The 17,569-nt window shown below is 41.4% G+C and overlaps 1 protein-coding gene across 1 annotated transcript in view; it reads left to right on the top strand.

Moving 5' to 3' along the window:
* Positions 1-2,432: 2,432 nt before the first annotated feature.
* The window catches only part of SEC24D (SEC24 homolog D, COPII coat complex component), a 94,995-nt gene continuing 79,858 nt past the window's right edge, over positions 2,433-17,569 (top strand). Inside the window, exons 1-3 of the mRNA XM_084626088.1 lie at positions 2,433-2,582; positions 7,557-7,750; positions 10,726-10,852. Coding sequence (XP_084482214.1) covers positions 7,600-7,750; positions 10,726-10,852 — 278 coding nt within the window. The 5' untranslated portion in view covers positions 2,433-2,582; positions 7,557-7,599. The remainder of the gene's footprint in view (positions 2,583-7,556; positions 7,751-10,725; positions 10,853-17,569) is intronic.

Raw genomic sequence — 17,569 nt, 5'->3', positions numbered from 1 at the left:
AATAATGTCACGGCTAACCTGGTGGCTGAACTTTGTGACTTTGTCCTCACCCATAACTATTTCATTTTTGGGGACAATGTATACCTTCAAATCAGCAGCACTGCTATGGGTACCCGCATGGCCCCACACTGTGCCAACATTTTTATGGCTGACTTAGAACAACGCTTCCTCAGCTCTCGTCCCCTAATGCCCCTACTCTACTTGCGCTCTATTGATGACATCTTCATCATCTGGACCCACGGAAAAGAAGCCCTTGAGGAATTCCACCATGATTTCAACAATTTCCATCCCACCATCAACCTCAGCCTGGACCAGTCCACACAAGAGATCCACTTCCTGGACACTACAGTGCTAATAAGCAATGGTCACATCGCTTTTACAGATCCAGACTAACACGGCTACCCCTCTGATACTTATCACATTGTGGAAACTCCGCAATGTATGTCTTGCAAAAGATTAAAGGAAACAGACCTCTCCCTATACCAAACTATGAGGGTACCACTTGCAGCAGTGAAACATCTGTTAGTCTTCAAATGGTAATCCTTTCTGCAAGGTGCAGCGTGATTTATGATTCCCTCAGTCTCCGGAGGCCTTTTTGATCAATTTAAATGGTTTCACTGGGTCTGTTTGGACTTTTTAATCTGGGTTCTCTTTAATATTGTCCTAAAATTACAGTTTTTCATTGAACCAAGGTCTGTTTGCTGCTGGTAAGGGTGGTATCAGATTCACAAGTGGCCCATGAGATCACCCTATACTAAGGGTCTCTGTTCATGATATGTAGGGCCCTACCAAATTCACTGTCCATTTTGATCAATTTCACAGCCAGAGGGTTTAAAAATTGGTCAGTTTCATGTTTTCAGTTGTTTACATCTGAAATTTTATGATGTTGTAAACGTGGGCTCCCAAGCCCAAAGGTACCCAGAGGTGCGTCCTATCCTTCCCCAGCCCAACAGGGACTAGCAGCTAGGAGCCCCCTGGCTGGGGTGCTCCTGGCAGCAGCAGGAGATCGGACCCACCTTCACAAGCCTCCTCCAGCTGAAGGAACTTCCAGGGCTGCTGCCCAGCTGGAGCTTCCTCCAGCGGGGGAGGCACTCCGAGGTGGCTCTGATCTCCCTCCCCCTCCCTCAACCGCACCCCTGACTCCTGGACAGTGGCCGTGCAGGGGATGGACAAGCCCTGTCCCTCCCCAGGCCAGCTGGGACTTGCAGAGAGGAGCCCCCCAGCTGGGGTACTCCCAGCAGCAAGGGAGAGATCAGATTTCATGGGGAAGGGCTTATTTTACAGCCTGTGACACATTTTTCTTGGCCATGAAATTGGTAGGGCCCTGACAATATGAAAATGTGCATATAGCTCAGGGACTCCAAATTAAGCCTTGTTTTTTTCCCTCGGTGGTTATGGCTTCTGTCACTTTAAAAATATATTTTAAGTATTTTTATGAGCTGGGTTAAACTTTGTTATGGGTTGAGTTAAAACCATATTGAACCTGGTGTTTGAACATGCCCTTTGCTTAAAATAGCTGGCAGAGACAGTTAAGGGGCCACATCTAAAACAAGGCCTAATAGTCTGCTCAGAAACTAGGTGGAGGTTTCCTCAGAATATTATTCTGACCAAGTGGACGTGTGTGAAAAAGACATGCTGGGTTGCAGGCAAAAAACAGGGAGAGACTGAGACCAGAATAAGGCCAGGTCTACATAAAAAGTTAAATTGACACAGCTATGTCACTTAGGGGTGTGAAAAATCTACATCCCTGAGAAATTTAAGCCATGTCTACACTCAAGCCCTGCACCATCAGAAATCTTTCCCCCAGCTAGGGTCTTAGACAGTGATCAAGTCACCATTTAATGTTCTCTTTGATAAGCTAAATAGGTTGAGCTGCTTCAGTCTCCCACTTGAATCATTCTTGTAGCTATTTTCTGAACCCTTTCTTATTTTTCAACCTCTTTTGTGGATGCCAACACTGGATACAGTATTTCACTAATGGTTTTGAGCCAGCAGGGGGTCATGTTTTCCAGCTCCCCTCCACCACCACCAGCCAGACTCAGTGACAGCCTCTTTAAGCATAAGCGGAGAGTCTCAGGACTCCAGGAGCTGGGGCTTTAAGGAAACAGCAAATAACGAGACCCTGCCGCGTTTTCCTCCCTCTCTGCATTAATTTTCATCCCTTTCCCCTTCCTGACAGCTGCACAGCCCCCTAGCTGCTGCACCACTCCCCCCACCCCAGCCCCACTGCGGCTCCTCTACCCTTCCTTCTCCAGTCCTCGCCCCGCTCTGCTTAGGGAGCCGATTCGGCAGGCAGGTGAGGGCGGCGGCTTCAGGGTTGTGACTGCGCTTGCTCGGCCTCCTCTCTCGGGCATGCGCCTGAGTGAGGGAGCGTGGTTCGAGCCGGGCTGTGTGCGCCGGCGCGTGTCCGCGGCGGCTCCCGGCGCTCGCTCCCGGCGCTCGCTGTTAGACGTGGCAGTTCACTGGGCGGCCGCGAGCCGAGAGGAGCCGGGAGCCTCGCGCCGGAGACAGCTGCTGTGTGACCGGCCCCGAGCGTGCGAGCCCCAGAGACACGGGGGAGGGGGGCTGCACACAGTGCACAGGTAATGGAAACCTGGGGCGGTGGTGGGGAGCAGGCTGCGTTATGTGCGCTCAGCAAGGGGGTGCACCCGATATATACTACCTGTTAAAGTGCTGCAGGGGCTGCGTCCTAGACACACAGCACTGGCGGGGGCTGCAGGGTGGTGCACGACCTATGAGTACAGCTTGGGGGGTGCGGCGTGAGGGTGCACCCTGAATACGCACCAACTGGGACTTGGTGGTGCAGCCTATATACACATAATTGGAGTACAGTTTGGGATGCGTCTTATATGAACAGCACTGGAAACTTGGGGAAGGAGTGGATACTATCTATGTACATAGCATTGGGAGGACATGGGGAGGGGGGTGCATAAGGTATATACAGAACTGGAGACTTGGGGGAAGAGTGCATCCTATATATGCAGCGTTGGAGTATGTTCTCAACACGGAGTTGGAGTATTGTGAGGGACTTGTATCCTGTATGCACAGTATTGGGGAGCAGCAGACTGGAGTGCATCTTATACACACATCCCAGGGTGAGGGACATGCATCCAGCACCTGAGAGCAATGGGAAGGGGTGTACCCCATATACTAGGTAACAGTGAGATCAGGGGAGCATGCACCCTACATGCACGGAACTAGGGGGGAGCCCAGGTGAAAATGTATTTCCTACATGAGTAACCCAGGTTGGAGGAATGTCTCTCATACACAGTATTATTAAGGGGAAGATGCATTCTATACACAGTACAGTAATGGGATGAAGAAGGAGAGGGCATTGCTGTTGCGTTACACTGTGTTGTAATTGAGCCTATTATATTGAAGTAAACAATAACTGCAGTCTTAATAATAAATTGTGGGGGGAATTACATTTACTCTTCCACAACTCCTTGCAAGATGAATTAACTCCAATTAAATATACTTCTATATAAAATATACACACAGTCTTCACTGCTTTCAGTTTGGACTGTTGTCTGGCTTTCTAGTATATAATATGCCAAAATTGTACTAATTATCTAAGTGTAAGGTGCTAGGGGCAGGGACTCTGTCTCCCTCTATGGATTGTGCAACACCAAAAACACAGTAGCACTTAAATCATAAAAATAACAACCAACTCCCTTCCATTGGGGTGAGAGTGTTTTTATATTATAGTTAAAGTCCCTGATCTTATAGTGGAATCTGTGTGGATGGGCCTGTGTGATTTTCGAGAGCCGCATCGATTTCAGTGGAACTTTGCATGGGCACAGCAATTATGCTGAATAGACACAGCTGAAGGATTACAACCTAGCTGACTACTGATATCATTTGAGTTAGTGAAGTGTCAGGGAGGGCTTTGTTGTTTGGGGTTGGGAAAGACATAATAGCAAGAGAAGGGAGAAAATAAAACTTTTTTCTATTTATATTTATATGTAGGTATATCAATAGAGAAACTTGTGAAAAGGACAGCACATACAATAGAAAACCCCTGGTTTAAGAGGCGATCTTAAAATTTCCTGTGTAGTTTCCTGTACAGTTTTGTACATCTCTCATTAAAGTCCAGCATTGACTAGTGGATCATTTTATGCTGGTATCTTGGGTAGTATTTTGGAGCAGGTTTCCCTGTGTGTTCTATATATATGTATATCTGTGTATGAGGAGGGTTATTTATTATAGATATGAAATACAGTATGAGATGAGTCAGAACAGTAAGTTGGCATTATGTTTGTGTTTGAGAGTCCCTCTCCTTCTTACACATTATCTCTCTGTTTTTTTTTAATGTGTGGGAAGTTTGACGTGGCAAGGTTTTTTTGTTGGTTTTTTTTTTTTTTTTGGGTGACTGAGTAGTGGAGGAAGTCATTTCCCTTGGATACTGTCAGGGCTAAGAAAGGTGTTGGCTGCTGAAACCTTCTTAGAGTGAATATTTCTCTCTTCCTACATACTGTACGTTAGAGCTGACTGTTAGGTAAATCTATTCTAGAGTGACCAAAGCTCATGTTGCCACGTCTCGCTCTGCTGGGGAAAAAAAAAAGTACTACTGGCAACAAAGCACCCTCTGGGCTTTCTCTCTTTTTCAAGCTTTGCCTTAGTAGCTAAGGAACAAATGACAGCTCTGTCATCTTATCTGTTTGGAACTGCTGAACATTCAACAAAAATTTCTTAAACAAGTGGGGAATCTTGTGTATAGGAGAATTGTGAGCTATCACCACGGGACTGGGTGTAAGGAGATCTGGGTCTTGTTCCCGGCTTAGCCGCTAATTTCCTGTCTGACCTGGGAAGGACGCTTAGGCAACATTTTCCAGGAGTGCCCATTAATTTGGGATGTCTCATTTATTGTGTGTTTATGTGTGTGTGCGCGCAACTTAAGGCCCCTTGGGTGCTGAGTACTCACAGCTCTCCTTGACTTCATTTGTGGTTTTGGATGCTCTGTATCTCCGAACAATCAGTCTCATGTTGGTTACCAAAAATCAGTTGATTTTATTTTTTCAAATTTTGAACTTAACCTCTCTGGTTACATAAGAACATAAGAATGGCCATACTGGGTCAGACCAAAGGTCCATCGAACCTGGTATCCTGTCTACCAACAGGGGCCAACGCCAGGTGCACCAGAGGGAGTGAACCTAATAGGTAATGATCAAGTGATTTCTCTCCTGCCATCCGTCTCCACCGTCTGACAAACAGAGGCTAGGGACACCATTCCTTGCCCATCCTGGCTAATAGCCATTAATGGACTTAACCTCCATGAATTTATCCAGTTCTCTTTTAAACCCTGTTATAGTCCTAGCCTTCACAACCTCCTCAGGCAAGGAGTTCTACAGGTTGACTGTGCACTTAGTGAAGAAGAACGTCCTTTTATTTGTTTTAAACCTGTTACCCATTAATTTCATTCGGTGGCCCCTCGTTCTTATATTATGGGAACAGGTAAATAACTTTTCCTTATTCACTTTCTCCACACCACTCATGATTTTATACACCTCTATCATATCCCCCCTTAGTCTCCTCTTTTCCAAGCTGAAAAGTCCTAGCCTCTTTAATCTCCCCTTATAGAGGGTTTGGTTTGGTTTCTTCACTATGTAAAAAGAGGGCAATGATAATTACCTAACAGGGCTGGGTAAGTAAATAACTTTAATATCAGTAAAACATTTTCACATCCCCTGTTGAAAGGTGCTATGTAAATGCAAAGTAGTGTTATGAAATGTGTTAGCCTAGCTCAGGCATAGGCAACCTATGGCACGCGTGCCAAAGGCGGCATGCGAGCTGATTTTCAGTGGCACTCACACTGCCCGGGTCCTGGCCACCGCTCGGGGGGGCTCTGCATTTTAATTTAATTTTAAATGAAGCTTCTTAAACATTTAAAAAACCTTATTTACTTACATACAATAATAGTTTAGTTATATATTATAGACTTATAGAAAGAGACCTTCTAAAAACATTAAAAGTGTATTACTGGCATGTGAAACCTTAAATTAGAGTGACTAAATGAAGACTTGCCACAACACTTCTGAAAGGCTGCCCACCCCTGGTCTAGCTCAACACTGCCCTATACTTCAGAGTTTTATAGTCATCTTAATTTTTAGCCCCACTCAGGGAAAAGCACTAGTAAGTATGCTTGTAAACAAAACCTTCCTGTAACAAACAGATGCCCAAAGTGTTATTACAGGTGAGATCCAGCTTTCAAACACAATGAAACGAAATTCCTGGCATCAGAAGGTCTAAAGTCACGTGGGAGTTGGTTTTTGTTTTGCTTTAAATCAAATGCTAATAAAACAGTGGGGGCAGAAGAATGGGGAGAGTGGTGGCTGAAGTTATCCTGTGGCTAGGTGCTGGCAGCACCCTGGGAATGGGGTGGCAGCTTCTTGTCTATTGAAACACTTATGCATTTGCTAGAAGGATACATGTTCTGGTGACATTGAGCAGGTTTGTCTGGGCAATCAATGGAAAACAAGATTGGATCTGTCGGAGTATAAAGCAGAAAGATAAAGGAAAGCGGTAGCTAGCTAGCTGGTTGGTTGGCTGGGGTCTGTAAAGGCTAACTGGAGGGAGACTGCCCAGCCAGCCATCAGCTGTGAATATGAACCCAGGCTTGGTTAGGAAGCAGGTCTCCTGTACCCTGTGTTGTGATTACTGAGCCTCCTATGCCCCATTGTCCAGCCTGCTTCCCTGTGACCAGAGGTTGGCTGGGGAGGTCTGTAAGGAGCACAGCTGGGTAGCAGGGAGTCAGGCTGGAGCAATGGGGTTAGGGAGGCACTGTCAGATAACTGAAGTAGCTGATGTTTGACATATGTGCCGGCTTCTCTTGGAGTAATAAAAATGGCTATGACAAAGCGAATAACTTTTTGTTGTGCTTAAATCTGAAGGGGGGCCAAGGCCTGAGCTGTGGTGCTAATGCAGATGGGTGAGATGTTCTGGATTTGCAGTTATAGAGATGAATTCATCCGTGCACTGTAGGCCCTTTGCTCCAGCTAAACCAGCATGAAAGGACCTTGAATCCTCCCTCACTACTGGAAATATGTCTGGTTCAGGAGGCTCACTGCACAGCTTGCTTCTGCAAGATAGCCTGGTGCAAAGGGGGTATTGGGGTAGGACCAGTGTTTGCTGGAGTGGTCCTGCCCCACCCTCATTCTGCTTTTTTTTGCACTTCCTCTGTATCTTGTGGGATCTGTGGTGTCTGGGGAGCGGACCCACATTCTGTTCTTTGGGGGCAAATGCAGCCCGTTCTCACCGCCTCCTAATAGAACAGTTCAAAGAGTTTTCTTCCACAAAGATCACCAGCCCCCCCAAAAAACCAAACCCCCTACTCTGTAGTCTTTTCCCCTGGGATAGAATGACTATGTCCAGATAAATTAAGTGATTTGTTCAAGTTCACACAGTAAGGCTGGGGAAGAGATGGGAACAAAAAGTTGTTCTCTTCTTGACTCTGTTTGTGTTGCCTTAAGGTTTTCATTGTATCCCTTTCAGTAACAAAAATGTGAGTCTCGTAGGATGCTATGGAGTAAGAGTTGATAGAAATCTTTCCTTTACAGACTCGTAAGGAAGACTCCCATTTGGAATGAGAATAATATCGGAATGAGCCAACAAGGTTATGTTGCAACACCTCCATATTCCCAATCCCAACCGGGTATTGGAGGTTTTTCTACAGGCTTTGGACCACCTACATCTTCACCTCTTTATGGGCATTATGGCAACCCAAACCCATCATACTCGGCATCTCAGTCAGGTAAGGCAGTACTAGTGTACTATATACTCAGGGCCTGATTCTTAATTGTCTTGCATCTCATGTAATCATTTACACCAGTGAAAAATTCTCTGTTCTGATTTGGTGGTGTCTTATACCAACTTTGCAAATGATAAGACAATATGCAGAGCAAGAAAGAATCAGGCCTTTCATGTATACTTACACTGCATGTGAGGTTTGCTTTGCAGGGAACAGTAAGTAGTATTTGTGTTTGGATACCACAGTGATAAGAAATGCCTAATATATGCAGAGAGAAGGAAAGAGTTAAAAATCTTTTCTGAAAACAAAGAGAGGTGTTTCCTAAGCTAACCTCTTTGATGGGAGGTGTCAACTTCAGAAATGAGCTGTTTTCTGCTGTAGGACCAATAATTGATTTAAAAGATTAATGAGATCCTAACCGGGATCTAGACTGTGAACATCCAGTTGGTACTGTACTCAGTATTGTACTCATTGAGATTGTCTTTTCAGTGGTGGGGTCAGTTAAAAAGAGGAAAACATAGGCCAGCTATCTGATCATATAGGAACCAATTGGCTTCTAATAGGGAAAATAGCCTGGCTAGTTTTTATAGGCTGGGTGGAAAGTTGCTCATTATATCTCAGTATGATGTGTCTACTGATTAATACATTGTAATTGACAGACATCAGATAAAGCAAAGCAGGACAAACATGTAGCTGCAGTGAATATTTGTACTTACACCTATGTCAGGATACAAAACTCAAAAAAAGATTGCCAAACTGGGGCTCCAGATTTTTTAAAAAGTAGAGAATGTGATTGAACTTATATAGGATTGATGCAAGAAAATGACCAAAGATTTATACTGGCAACCTATATAAGACCAGATTCTCTACTCGCTGACCTGTGTAAATCAGGTGTCATTTCAATGAAGTTAAAGGAGTATATACTGGAGAGAAAAATCAGGGCAGTAGCCTTTAATCAAAGAGTAAGGCTTAAAAAGGGGGCGAGAAAAACTTAACAACATTGGTGGGCAGGATACTGAGTCTGCAAAGGGAAATGACATACAAGTTTTGGCCAACATCAGAGAGGCGGGTAGAGCACATATTAAGGTGTTTGAGCTGTCCTTCAAGGCTTTTATAGAAGGTAGGTAAAAGAGGACTATAAGAAGATGAAAACTTAGATTAGGATTTACATTTTTCAGATATTAAGCAGGATCGACAGCTAATTAGAAGGCTGATTTCTTCTTATTGCATAAGATTGTATATGTAGTTTGTTGAATAGCCTGTCTACTTTTCTTGTTCTCATGAAATGAGTGACAGGAACAAATTCAGCCTAGAGCGAGGAGCCAGGACTCTTTATCAAATGCAGTGCAACCTTCATACCAAGACTGAGTTTGGACAAATGAAATCGAAGAACCTCTAGAAATTAGAAGTTTTTTTGATATGGAATATTCAGAAAGGAGAGTACCAAAGTTGGTAGCCATCCAAACTTTAACTTTAAGGAAAGTTAACCTAAAAGAAAAATAATCCAAGAAACACTGATTGGAACATTAATTGCGTTACATTATTGTTCTTTATAAATTGTAATCTCCGTACCGTTGGTCAGCAATTTGGATTTCTCAATGTTTAAGCAACACTCCTACTGTAGGGATACTGGTTACAGGTGAGCTGCATTCTTATGGTAAGCCTGTATTGTCAGGCTCTTTCAGTTTTCTGAAAAGCACTGTCTTACTGAGGAAAACTTAACTGTTGGTGTTTCTTCTTACTAAAAAGCTTAATGAGTAGGCTAGGAATTCCCAAATAAACTTTCCGAATAAAAGTGCACAGGTCCTTTCCTGCACTAATTCGGAGACTCTTTCCTAGCTCTTAATTTTTTTTCTCATCTTTCCCTTCCCTACCTTTCTCAGAATCCTTTTCACCTTCCTACTCTGATTTTTTTCTTTCCTTTCCTGCACAATCTCTTTCCTTCTGTTTCTCCTTCTCTTCCCCCTTTGTTCCACTGTAGTAACCTGGGAACAAGCACCTGCTGCCAACCAAGAAGGGTAATAGAGGGCCTGCAGCTGAGATGCAGCAACACAGAGTGCTGTCCTGGGGAGAGATGGCCAATGAGAGGGCAGTTTGAGTGATGGGGCTTGGGATCTACTGGAGAGGAGGTATTTAGAAGGTGGTTAGAGAAGAAGGAGGCGAAAAGAAGCGTCACTAATGTAAAAAGGGGATTTGCTGAGCAAGCTGTATTAGAGGAAGCTGGACCTTGAAGGGCAGCATGCTAGGAGCCTGGCTGCAAGGGTTATAGATCGTATGCCCAGTGAGGTTGACCATTGGGACACTGATGGAGGTACAATCTGGGAAGTGGGCGTGATCCTCCGGCTTGAGGATCTGTCGTTTGTGGGTGAACCTGTTGGAAAGAGTTGTGGTCATCACAGTGCCAAAGCAAAGGAGTATCACAAGCCGGAGAGAGATGAAGCTGGACTTTGAAGCCAGGGTGAGGAGTTACTGATTCCCTCTTGGGGTGACACAAGGTGGTGTTGAAAAAACTTTCTATTTCGATGGTAACTTAGTTTATTTTCCTAAGCAAGTATTTGATGTTACCTTATATAATATTATTATTTTATTATTTATATTGTTCCTGTCAAATTTCTGGATTTACCCCTTTATAAAGTTTAACATTTAAGGTTGTCGCCATAGCATAGCTGAGGCCTAGGTTGCTGTTTATAATCTGTGCCTGTTAGTGTACAAAAAACAGCATCCTTGAAAGCAATAAAGGAATGGGAAATGCTGAAAAAGAGAGGAAGGTGAGAAGGAAGTCATAAATGGTGAGCATTGTTGATGGATTTTTTTAATTAATTTCTGTGCCTAGCTCTGAATTCATCCAGTCTTGGCTATTGGTATTGAAACCGTAATTCTTATATCTCCCAATTGTTCTGTTCCAGTAAGTCCTCATTTAATGGATTTAATGCATTTTTATATCTATTATAAATGTATTTAAATGTGACTTATTTTAGGTATGTTGAAATCTACTGTGCCTTTTGGGTCCTCTGCTCCTGTTGGATCTCCACCTCCTGGCACCCATCAGTATAGCCAGACCAACCTCCAGAATGGCCCCCATTCAACTGGACATCAGCCACACAGGTGATTTTCAAGAAATAGCATGGATCAGATCTAACTTTTTCTTTATATATTTTTTTCATAGCTGATCCATAGGTATTCAGCCATTTCTGACCCATCTAACTTGAGGACTGTTCAGTTTCCAGGTTTAGCTTTTAAGTGAAAGTGAATTTTGGGTCACAAGTTGCTTTGAAATGGTCAGCCAGTCTTCTGGGGATAGGAAAAAGGAGAAAGCGTCCAAGAAGGAGTAGGTAAATTTTAGGGCTGTCGATTTATCACAGTTAACTCATGATTAACCAGGGAGCATTTGATTTAAATCACTAGTCAGGAAGACTCTATTTAATCATGGATTTCTACATAGAAGTGCATTCTTGTTGGTTGTTATAACCTTAATACATATTCTTCACAACTCAGAGATAGGTGTAGGTTTCATTTTTAGAAGGTACACACGATGTATTTTAAAAGTGATTTATTTTGAAAACTTTTCAGATTAGTTTTACAGCTATATCAGAAAATGAATGATTGTTTGGATATTTCATTTACCAAAGGTAATTGAAGCAGATATTTATGAAGTCACTGGGGGGGGGGGTGAACTATCTCCAATTCAACAGGTTAATCATTAATATTTGGAGGATTTTCTTTCCATGCTGTATTAGGAGGAGAACATCACCAGACAGACATTTAAATTATTTTATTTAAGTAAACAACAATGTTATGTATTCTGGATTATTTTCTTCAACAGCAAACATATAATATTTTAACAAAACAAGCATATGAATTTTTGAATTTAGTTAAACATTCAAGTTATTTAAAATCAGGTTTGTTTTTGTTAAAATTGTTTTTAACTAAAATAGTTATGAAATATTTAAAACAACAAAAATTAAATGGACTGTCAGCCAGGTCAACATGAGAAACTTAAAATATTGGCTTCTGCAGCTAACTCTGTTGTCTTCACCTTCATTTTCCTGTTTGTTCATAATCTGGAAAAGAAAAACAAACTTTCCTGCTTTTTCAGGTCTCACACGATTTCTCAATTTGGAATGAATTAGCCCAAGGGAAGAAAATATATTCTTTTTACACGGGCAGAAGAAGCTACTGCTTTTAAAAGAGAGATTGTCACTTCAACAGTCTCTGAATCCAAGTGTTTAAGTGACTTTCACCAGTTCACTGATGTGACTTTCTTTAAAACATCAGCAAACATATATTTCTTGAATGGTTCACACTGAGCTCTGAAGTTTATTATAGTTGGCATTATGGAGGGATGATTGCTGGATGTCCATGTCAGAGCCATCTCCTCCTCTTCAGCAGTTAAGGTTTGACCCTGGTACCGAGTATTGAGAATATTTGCAAGAAAATGAGCTGGAGATCGTGCTTGTCCCATTCGTTTTTTAATGCTTGTAATTTAACTCTGTCATTGCATATTTCTCTTTTTAAGATCTATCTCAGTTCCTTCCAGATTCAGCAGCATCAGCAACAAAAAAGCTATTTCCCTGCATTTTGTTCAAGGCTACAGAAATATGCTTCAGGGTACTCAGCATGTGTTCGACACATCTCTTAAGCCCAATGTTGAGAACTTTGGCTGTGATAGTGCCGTCTATTTTTTCACGATTTTGTTCACAGATTGTCATCAGATTAGGCCAGTTCTTGGTACAGTGCTCAAAACAGTACACTACTGAGTTCCATTGTAAGTCTTGTGGGAGAGTTGGCTTGCTTCCTCCCACTTTTTTTCAGAGCAGCTGCTGCAAAGTGGTTGTTTCAGAAGTATTTTGCAATTTCCACATTAGCCTTTATTTCTGGAACACTGAAGTCTTTGGCTAAGAAATGCATCAAATGAGCACAGCAACCATATGTTATTAGCTTGGGACTCTCTTCTAAATTTCTTCTCATCTTGGATACATTTGCAGCATTGTCTGTTACCACGCTGTGTACTAGACATTTGAATTTTTCCCCACAGTTTGTTATAGCTTTTACTGCTACTTCTTGTAAGTATTCTGCTGTGTGTACATTTGTTTCTGTAAGGAAGACATTCCATTCTTCTGTTGTTACCCAAGCACATACAACAGGATCATTGTGGACATTGCTCCAGCCATCATGGCTCAAGTTAACAATTTCACCCTCTAGACCTTTTGCACACTGCTCAATTTCTCTTTCATACACTTTATCCAGCAATTTGCCTGCGATGTCTGCTCTGTTGGGTGGACTGTATCCTGGTCTTAATGACTGAACCATGTTACTGAAGTGTGGGTTCTCAATCATACGGAAAGGAGCGTTTGCGGCAAAAACAAACAGGGCAATTTTTTTTATCAATTACCTCTTTTTGTAATCTGCTGTTTCTTATCACAAAGTTATCTACGGTTGTTTCTGGATGATGGAGATTTTTTTTTCTTTTTGCTATAGGTGATATACTGTGGCTATGTGACATACATGATGTGACTGAAACACTATCATTAGCAGATAACTCTGAAACTATAGAAAATGATGGTGATCTTGAAGGTGGATAGTCTTCAGAATCCTGTATGTTGAGGATGGATTCTCCCAAACAAAATAAGTTATTTAATTATTATTACCATACTGCTTATTTAGTATTTCTCATTGCATTCACTGACATTCAGTACTATTTTAAAGGTGAAATTGTAAAAGGAAGATCTGCCTATTTCAGCTATTTATTTTTTTATCACAACTGCATCTAAAATGATAGTACAATAGAATAACAACTATATTTTTTGCTCAAACATGAGAATTCAAGAACAGTCCAGAAGAAAGAAGTATGGAATTAAAAAAGTTTACCAACCTGAAGATCCCGCATGTTCAGACATGTTCCTTTCATCATTGTCAATGCAGCTTTCTCCTGAGAAGGAACACTTCTCATGATGTTGTTAATTTGGGCAACCAGGCCTTGCATTTCTTTGTTGCACTGTTTGCATTTTGCACACATGCCTCTCTTACGCACAGGTGTAGAGGAACTTCATTAAAATATTCCCAAACTGGGTCTCTTTTACGGTCTGCTGCCATTATAGGTTTTCCCTTCTAGTGAGAGAATGGTATGGTAGATCTCAAATCAATGAAGGCTGCACTCAGAAAGACCTCAAGATTTCTGGAATATGTTGCTCAAAGAGTTTCATTTTTGTTCTTACTGCCTGTCCCTCCCTTCTCATATTTATCGCCAGATTACTTCTCCTTGTCCAGATCTATTCTGTCCCCACCATCTTCTATTCATTGAACTTTTTGAAACGTTGCACTTTTAGAGAGAGGTAAGGGATTGACTTTGTGTGCACAAATTTGCATAGGGACAATAGGGTTGAGGTCTGTTATTTCTCACCTCTATATATTGTTTAAAACATTTTTGCTGTTAACCAGCATGTTATCCAGGGGTGAAAGTAAAACTGAGCTCTTACCAGAATGGGCCCAGCTCTGGCCTCCGTGGAAGGGACGGGGCCTTTGGCGGAAGGGGCGGGGCTGGTGTGTCAGCGTCCCCCAGCCAGCCCATCTGCGCTGCCTGACCTGCATCGCCCGGGGCTCCAGTGGCGATTTAAAGGGCCCGGGGCTCCAGCAGTGCCTTTTAAATTGCGGCCCCGGGGCAGCTACGTCTTTTGCCCCGCCCCACCCCGCGCCACCCTTTCGGCGGCCTGGGGGCGGGGAAGGGGCAATGACATTAAAGCGCTGCTGTTCGGACCGGTACTGGTGGCCACTTTATGCCGGTACGCTGTACCGGCCCATACCACTTTACTTTAACCCCTGATGTTATCTCTGGAGACGCAAATCCACAGTTTGAGAACTGCAAAACGAAACATCTCTGACGGTATCGTCTAGACTGAGCACTGAGTCCCATTGGGTAGATAGAAAGATGAACCTAAATAATCAGTACAGAAGCCTGTGGAACCCCATAAAATTGGGTCCCTAATCCATGAACTATTGGAACTCATTTACAAAACTTTTCTTAAACATTACATGAATATATTGTCTCAGACTATAGAATTAGAATTTATAATCCCTATTCCATGACGAGATCTCTTTGAGCTATAATGTATCTTAATTAAAACTATCTTTAGATTGCTTTTTTCCTCAAAAAGCATTCTATCAAAAAAAAAATCCAATTTAAATTTAAAAAAATCTAATTTTTTTAAAAAATTTTTTAAAAAAAATCATTGATTTTTATCCACGCTGTGATTAACTCAGAAAAAATTAATCATGATTAATCGCACTTTTAAACAATAGAATATCAATTGAAATTTATTAAATATTTTTGGATGTTTTTCTACATTTTCAAATATATTGATTTCTACTAGAACACAGAATACAAAGTGTACAGTGCTCACTATTGATTACAAATATTTGCACTGTAAAAATGATAAAAGAAAGTATTTTTCAGTTCACCTCATACAAGTACTGTAGTGTAATCTCTTTATCGTGATGGTGTAACTTACAAATGTAGGTTTTTTTGTTAGGTAACTGGACTCAAAAACAAAACAATGTAAAACTTTAGAGCCTACAGGTCCACTCATTCCTATTCTTGTTCAGCCAATCACTAAGAGAAACAAGCTTGTTTATCTTTATGGGAGATAATGCTGCCCGCTTCTTATTTACATTGTCACCTGAAAGTGAGAACAGGCATTTTTGTAGCCGGTGGTGCAAGGTATTCATGTGCCAGATATGCTAAACGTTCGTATACCCTTTCATGCTTCAGCCACCATTCCAGAGGACGTGCTTCCATGTTGCTGATGTGCATTTAAAAAAAAAACACATTAATTAAATTTGTGACTGAACTCCTTGGGAGGAGAATTGTATCTCTCCTGTTTTACCTGCATTCTGCCCTATATTTCTGCCCTATAGCAGTCTCGGATGGTGACCCAGCACATGTTCGTTTTAAGAAGACTTTCACAGCAGATTTGTCAAAACGCAAAGAAGGTACCAATATGAGATTTCTAAGGATAGCCACAGCACTCGACCCAAGGTTTAAGAATCTGAAGTGCATTCCAAAATCTGAGAGGGATGAGGTGTGGAGCATGCTTTCAGAAGTCTTAAAAGAGCAACACTCTGATGCAGAAACTACAGAACCCAAACCACCAAAAAAGAAAATCAACCTTCTGCTGGTGGCATCTGACTCAGACGATGAAAATGAACATACGTTGGTCCACTCTGCCTGGGATTGTTATTGAGCAGGATCCATCATCACCATGGACGCATGTTCTCTGGAGTGGTGGTTAAAGCATGAAGGGACACATGAATCTTTAGCACATAAATATCTTGTGACACCAGCTACTACAGTGCCATGCGAACCTCTGTTCTCACTTTCAGGTATATTGTAAACAAGAAGCGGGCAGCATTATCTAAGTAGGACTGAGTGGACTTGTAGGCTCTAAAGTTTCACATTGTTTTATTTTTGAATGCAGTTATTTTTTGTACATAATTCTACATTTGTAAGTTCAACTTTCATGATAAAGACATTGCATTACAGTACTTGTATTAGGCGAATTGAAAAATACTATTGCTTTTGTTTTTTACAGTGCAAGTATTTGTAATCAAAAATAAATATAATTAAATACCAAGGCATGCTGATTTAACACACAGTATTATGGAAAATATCTAACACAAAGAATGCTTGATAAACAGTAAAGTGAAATTTTTAAAATTGTACACTTTATATTCTGTGTTGTAATTGAAATCAACATCTTTGAAAATGTAGAAAACATCCAAAAATATTTAAATAAATGGTATTCTATTATTGCTTAACTGCGATTAATTTTTTTAATTGCTTGACAGCCCTAGTAAATTTACAAATAAATTGGGAACTATTCTTCTATTCCCAACTTCTGTTTGGACTTATTTTTAAGGTGGAAGCATAGATTGCATAAACAACCCAAGATTGTAGTTTAAAAATATTTGTATTATTACAAAATTTACAATTAAAAGCTTTATTGTAATAGCGATATGTATTCACTGTGCACCTTAATATGCTACTGGTGCTGGGCTGCTGGTATATTTAGGTGATTGAAGGCAAATGGCTTTTGTCCTTTTTCTTGCAATACATCCATGCTAGACACCAATAGACTTCTCATGCTCATTCTTGTATATTGGTGCATTCTGCTTTTCGGAGGAACAAGTCAGACCAGCTGTTTCAAATGAATGTTGTGCTCTGGAATGGCTATTGGGGTTAGAAGTGTAAATCTGATTCACTGGGGAAAAACACTGATCTTTGGATTCGTGGATCAAGTAACTATCTAATGCAGACTGAGGAATAATTTGGACCATGTGTTTCATACAACCTTTATGTAGGATATATTCCCTGAATAGAGAATCACCTTTGACCTTCTTTTCTATGTTTGATTAGAAATATAAAAATAGAAAGTGAACCAGCACTGAGAAAAGCTTTAGTATTGATTACACTTTTTTGTCTCCTCTACTTGGAGGAGACAAAGGCAACAAACAGGTGTTAGAAATACCATCTGTAATAGAAGTTACATTAATTTTCTGTATCTTTCTGTATCAAGTTTTCTTCTTATGACTAGAACCTCTTGATTTGTCATATAATGATGATTGCATTACATCAGTTGCCAGCTAATAGAGAGTAGAAGCTTGTGCATGTCTGTGCATTAATATTCAGTTTGCCTGCTTAGCAGTTTCTTTAAGCCAGCTTCCAACGTCACAGACAAAACTCAACAGCATGCCCTAAAGATATGAGGCTTTGTCAAATTCTTGGAGGCTGGTGGCTGCCTTCTCTTGATATAAGTTCTGTGATTTACT

The sequence above is a fragment of the Lepidochelys olivacea genome, assembly GCF_965140295.1.
Source record: "Lepidochelys olivacea isolate rLepOli2 genome assembly, chromosome: 4".
Lineage (NCBI taxonomy): Eukaryota > Metazoa > Chordata > Testudines > Cheloniidae > Lepidochelys > Lepidochelys olivacea.
This window is presented reverse-complemented; position numbering and strand designations above follow the sequence as displayed.